Source organism: Amblyomma mixtum, chromosome 5 (genome assembly GCF_055824585.1).
Source record: "Amblyomma mixtum isolate Tamu chromosome 5, ASM5582458v1, whole genome shotgun sequence".
Lineage (NCBI taxonomy): Eukaryota > Metazoa > Arthropoda > Arachnida > Ixodida > Ixodidae > Amblyomma > Amblyomma mixtum.
The window spans coordinates 23,917,550-23,923,549 of NC_143016.1; the positions used below are offsets into that span (position 1 = coordinate 23,917,550).

Below are 6,000 nucleotides of genomic sequence, written 5' to 3' on the forward strand. Positions count from 1 at the left end.
GCAAACGAATTATTCACCGATACTGCCTCCGCCTAACAAGGACTGATTTAATTCCACCCAAAACGAGTCGACACAGCCGTTTCTAGCTCGCATATTCGTATTTCTCTGCTTTTTTTCATTGCAAAAAAGAAGAAAAAACTCTCCCGTGCTGCTTCCACCTAACGAACCCTTACTTATTTATATCCGAAACGGATCTGATTCACGTTTCAAGCTCGAATATTAAATTTTTAAAAATATTAAAGTGTGCATTCCAGTCGCGGTTCTTCGTACCCGCCGCCTTGCCCGTGCCGAGCTGCAACATTACGAATGCTTTTCCCTGGCATGACTGAGCGGAAACTGCAGAAAAGCCAGTAAATACCTTTCGGGTCTTACTTCTTTCATCATCAATTTCTCTCCCCTCAGCTCCGCACACTTTATTTACCAGCGTTTCGTGAGCTCATAGGCTCGGCACCTGTTACCAACCCCGACTTACTTCAGTCAACGGACGAACTCGAGTCTACCGCAACCTTGTTCCCGCCTCAAACCCTTGGCGGGGAGACTTGTCACATATAAAACACTCCGTTCTCTCCTCGCTCCAAAGGCCCAGACAGAGTCACACACGCGGCGCGGCGGTGCGCGTTGTAGCGTTATTGCCTTCCTTCATCGCTGCATTTCCACTCACACGGCTTGCGTGCGCTGCCACCGCTGCTCTTCGCGCAGTCCCACCACCCACCCGCCCTCTTTCGGCCATTGAATTGCTGATATTCCGCGAATCTAAATGGCTCTTACACAGGGAGAGAAAGAGAGAAAGATAGAAAGAGGGCGAGAACTGAAAGAGAACGACGCCGAGCGCAGTAGTGGCGCTCGCGTGGGCGTCAGTGGCGATATGCTCCCTTCCACTCTTCCTTCTTTTCTCGTCAGTCTCGGGCTCCGTGAGGCGTTATGGAATGCGCTGCCACTCGTTCCACTGCATGGTCCCAAATATCGACCGCCCCTGGGTTCAGTTTTTCTCCACCCCCATGTGCGCGGTTTCTTTCTCTTGCACTGCGGCTTTTATTAAATTTTGCGTCGTCTGGCAGCCTTTCATTCTCTCTCTTCCTTTATTTATACTCGCTTTCCGCTATTTTAGTCTGCGAGTTGAGGCGCGAATTTTTGTTTCTTTACCCGCTTCGTAAGTGAAAACAGAATGCCCAAGTACAGCGCGTGCCAGAGCGATGGTGGAGGCCTCATATAGAGAGGAACGGGGTGCGAGGGATTGATGCAAATCCAATTGCCCCGGTATCTTCTACTTTATATTCGGAGTTTTCTTACACAACTAACTTCGTCGGCTGTGGCTCGAATGCACGCGTAAGACAAAAGCCGGGAAATATGGAAGCTGCATTACCCTTCGATCGCGTAGATTTAATCATCCCTTGAAAGAGTACCGCCCACAAATGATTGTGTTTCCGCCTCTTATAAAGCGGCGGGCGGTGCATTTATTCGGGAGGTGGCGTCTTCCAAGAAATAGTCAATTAAAACTTGGCTGGAAAGAAATTGCTAGCCCGGAACAATAGAGCCATGCCGAATACGTTGACAGCATTGTGGTTGTGTGGCTTGGCTGAAAACTCGCTATAACACCATCATATTTCGCTAGCTATTTGGTACTTTATTTACAAGGTTTTCCTACTTTCGGGCACGTAAATTCTGTAGCATTCTGCAGCTCTTTCCTTGAGCTATCGTGTCTGATCAGGAACGCTTTTGTAAAGTTCTTCATTATGATAAATCACTGCAGAATAGTTCTGGGCAGTGTCTACTGGTTCCAATGAAGAATTAAAAAAATGGTGCCCTTAATGTCCATCACTTTGTTATCAACAGATAACCTTTTTTATTACCTTTTTATTTTCATCCCCACATGCCCGTGGCTTGGAAAACCAGCGCATGCCATATAAGCCGTCCGATGTTGATTTTTTCGCCCTCCTCCCAAACCCGTTTTTTTTTCCATAGCGCTGGTTCAGGTCTCCAGTCAGAGGGTAGCCAAACTCTAATGGCACTTTTTAATAGAGTAGAATGTACCTAAGTTAAAAACTGCCCAGAGGACGTCCCTGTACACTGTTGCAGTCATTTACCGTGCCTTTCCTTTCCACATAACCTCGTCGTCCTCTTGCCCTTCGCGAACACTCCATCTAATAAGGTCAATGCATTCGAAACGAAGAGTTAGGACACGGACTTTTGCGTAAATGAACTGAAAAGCTTAGCGCAGAGCTTATTACTCGGCATTAGGCGCAGCTGGGAGACCTCAGTGGAATACCTCTAATAGCTTAAACTGATTTTTGCTTCCCAGGTGAAAAGCCGGCGGCCATGCAGCACGACGGCAAGCCTCTCTCGTCGTCCAGCCCTCCAGCGTCCTCGGTGGTTCTTGCCGAGTTCGCTGCCCTCCTCGTCATCTGTTGGGTGCACGTGTACGCCATGACGAGGTAACACAATGCGGCCCCCTCCTCAACGGCATCACAGCTGAAGCGTCAGCAGCGCGCCAAACAATCGTCCAACAAACGAAGCTTGTTCTTGTGAACCCGGACACTGCTGAGGTCCTCTGCGGAAGAGGGAGTGACATCCACACAGAATTACACGGATGGACAGACAGATGCAGAGGACAGCGGGACAAAATGACTTCGACAGCAAGCCAACATGGACTTGACAAAAAACTCGTGCGCGTCGTTCATCGCTCACGTTTCTTGTTTGTATTTTTTTCTTGTTCTGCGCGGTTGCTTCGTTTTGTTTTTGGTTCTTGGTGGCTTGTTTCTTTCTGAAACTTGCAAGGAGTGTGCAAGTGACCTAAATGACTGTTCGTGATACTCGATGTATGTAACATAGCAGTTCAGATTGAGAACAACACTAGTGTATAATAGGAAAAAAAAACGTAGAGAAAGCGAAGAAAGTATACACCACACGACAGAAGGCGGCGTCAACGCGGAAGGTGTCCACAACGGAAGCAAGGACCCTCTCTATTGCCGGAAAACTTCAGGTGCGACTGCATAAGAGACATGTGCACCTGACCAAGAAGCAGCTGTCTGCTCCAAATCTACCCAACCTGCATTCAGCCACGCCTTCAAGAAAAAACGCCGGTAAGTTCTGCTGCACCTTGCCTTACCAGATGCGTACAAGGCAACATGCTTTCAACGAAGATGGCTCTTCTTCTATGAACGAGCGTCAGGAAAATTCAGGAAGCGTCAGGAAGCGAAAAGAAAGGAAAAGCCAACCGAACGTTCTTTTTTTTTTACCATGACAGAAATTCTCTTTATCTTTCAACGCAAGTATGCGTGTTACACAATATCATATTGCACCAACCACCTTGATGTTTCGCGTTAGCAGACGTACAGTCTTCCTCAAAAGCCTTCAGGCCGAGGGTTGCTTTTGAGCAACGAAGTTGGGCATGTACGGCACACAAGATGTTGCACATCTCTGGAGGGCGAGGAAGACGGCCGTCCCCACTCGTGTGGGCTGGTAGACGTTCAGGGGTGCCATAAGGACTCGACTTTAGGGCTTCAAAGCAACCCATGGTCCCTGTAGAAATTAGGCCTAAGCTCTACCTTAAGTTCGGTTAACAGACGTATAACTAGAGGAGTGTATTATTGACAACAGACACAACAATCGCCGAACTTCTTCGTACACTAGACTTTAGTGCCAGCAGATAGCTCTGGGATCTTAGGGTGCTGAGGAACAGAGTCTGTCACCCGGTGTGCAGAGCAATGGGCGTTACGACTCATTTTCGAGCTGAAAAAGTCTCACTGGCTGGTCTGATAGTCCTAAATGTGTCACTTCAGGGTAGCCTGGCGCGACGATGAGAGTTTCTCAAGAAGGTCCTCTCGTTAACCAGAACTTAAAGGGCCTTCAACTGCCACTTGGAATTAGCGACGGGGTTGTAAGCCATCAATGGGAAAAGGTGTTAATCCTCTTGTTTCCAATATTGCCCTCTAATGTAAAGGGTTGTGCGTGGACTATGAGCTGGTCGGAGATTGAGGGGAAGGAGGGTTATAGTATACGATGATTTTAATCAACGCCTGACCATACAAGTGATGCTATGGTTTACTGCCCGATCCATTTCCCCGAATCGCGTTGAAAAAGGAGCTGCTTGAAATAGACGGGGACTTCTCGCATGACATGTGCGCGATCGGTGAAACATCAGGAGTTGATAAAAACTAAATCTGCGACCTGAAAAATAAATGGATTCACAAACGAGGGTAGTATTTTAGCCATTACGTAAGAGTAGCGCAAAACCAGGACGACGGACACAAGGGGAGAGAACACACACCAACCCACCTGGTTTTCCTGGTTTTGCGCTACTCTTACGTAATGGATCAATACCGACTTGCCCAAATTTCCACCCTGGTGAATCATAATAGTAGTATTTTAGCTCAAAAATGGCATGCACTTTGTCTACATCAAGAAAGAAATCTACTTCATTAAAACCTAGAGATCTGCAGTGATAACCCTTGTGTGTGTGTTTTTTTTTCCCTTTTTTTTTTGCTGCTTTGCAGATCCATTTGGTCACCTTCATCAAGAAACCATCTCGAATATATGAGCTATAGTTATGTTGTTTCCAATGGACTCGTGTCTTTTTTTATTTTTCGATTGTCAGGTCTTAAAGTACTGTGTGATCCACTGCGACATTGTACATGTAGTTCAGACGCAGGTTTTGTAACCACTATCAAAACGGCCACTGTCTCCACAGAAGCTGGGGAATATTTGGGGCAAAGAAGTGTCCTACGCTAGCCTGGAGTCTTGAAGGCAGAGGTCGAAATGTTCGGCCTTATTGTTACGGGTTACCATGCTGTTTTCAATGCACTTTTTTGCTCTGCATGTGTCGTTACTGCAGGCATATTTTATGACAGTATTGTGTTTTCTCGTTAAACTGACGTGCTCTTGGAAAGCTACAGAAAGTGAGCGAAGACAGCAAACGATGATGGGTGTAAATTTGCCGGCATGGAACAAAGTGACATGCACGCTAAAGCGCAATTCAACATTCATTACATCGACACACTAAGCAAATAAACCAAAAGCGAAAAGAAACTGCATTAAAATAAACGCTGTAAAAACGACTTCTACGATGTACATAACTACGAAGACTCATTGTTGTATCATCATGACAGCCAGCTTCTGGGGCTCTGTGCTATGCGATTGAAACGCTCTAGTGGTCGTTATACATCTGTGGTATTTAGAAAAGGGAAACTATACGTCTTCTCAAGACTATGGCTTTCTTAAAAAATAAGAGGTTTAATAAGCATGAGTCGTCATTAAAAAAATTGAAAACAAGTGTTTTATACTTACTGTAAGGAAAATAAAAATGTCAGTCATATGCTCAACATCACTGGGAAGCGTTTTGCTGTTTCGAATTGCCCGAGTAACCACTCATGTACGTGTGTCCGTATTTCAACTCACAAAGGGTCAAGTTGGCGATGTAAATTTTGTAAATAAATAACAAGTTACAATTGTGGCGTGGTGGGTTCGTTTTTCTTAAGAGCCAGCGCAGACTTTCGCAAGTCTCTTAATGGAGGCTGGCACGACAGCATTGTGCCCGCGAGGCACAGCAAGTAACAAGTGGAATCGCAAGTTACGGACAGAAACAGAAGCTGAAGATGTCTTTCCAATCATGCCATGAAACAAGATTTCTAGCAAAGAATGTAACTTAGGGTTATGGCGGAGCTAGTGCTACATTACCAATGAACCGATTAATTATAGCTGCACGGTGTCCCTCCCGTTAACACAGTGAACTGAATGTCGGTCTGGTTTTGTTTTTGTCGTCACAATCCTTTGCGAGTTCGCTGCTACTGTGATGACCTTCTGACTGCTGTAATAAAGTTTGTCCACCTTCATCAGCATTAGGTTTTTGAACATATGCAATTGCTCTCAGTATGAAGTGCAAGAAGCAAAACGAGGTTGGAGCTTTCTTTATAAATCAATGCAGGCCTGACGATAGTCAGAATTTATCCATTTATTTCTCAGTCTAATGGGCACAGATTTCTGTAGGCAATATTAGGACCTGTT

At 45.8% G+C, this 6,000-nt stretch overlaps 1 protein-coding gene across 1 annotated transcript in view; it reads left to right on the forward strand.

The window, feature by feature from the left end:
- LOC149341540 (zwei Ig domain protein zig-8-like) overlaps positions 1–5,444 on the forward strand; it is a 202,970-nt gene extending 197,526 nt beyond the window's left edge. The window contains exons 5-6 of the mRNA XM_089541988.1: positions 2,300–3,080; positions 4,494–5,444. Of these exons, the coding sequence (XP_089398114.1) occupies positions 2,300–2,436 (137 nt within the window). The 3' untranslated portion in view covers positions 2,437–3,080; positions 4,494–5,444. The remainder of the gene's footprint in view (positions 1–2,299; positions 3,081–4,493) is intronic.
- The last annotated feature ends 556 nt before the right edge of the window (positions 5,445–6,000 follow it).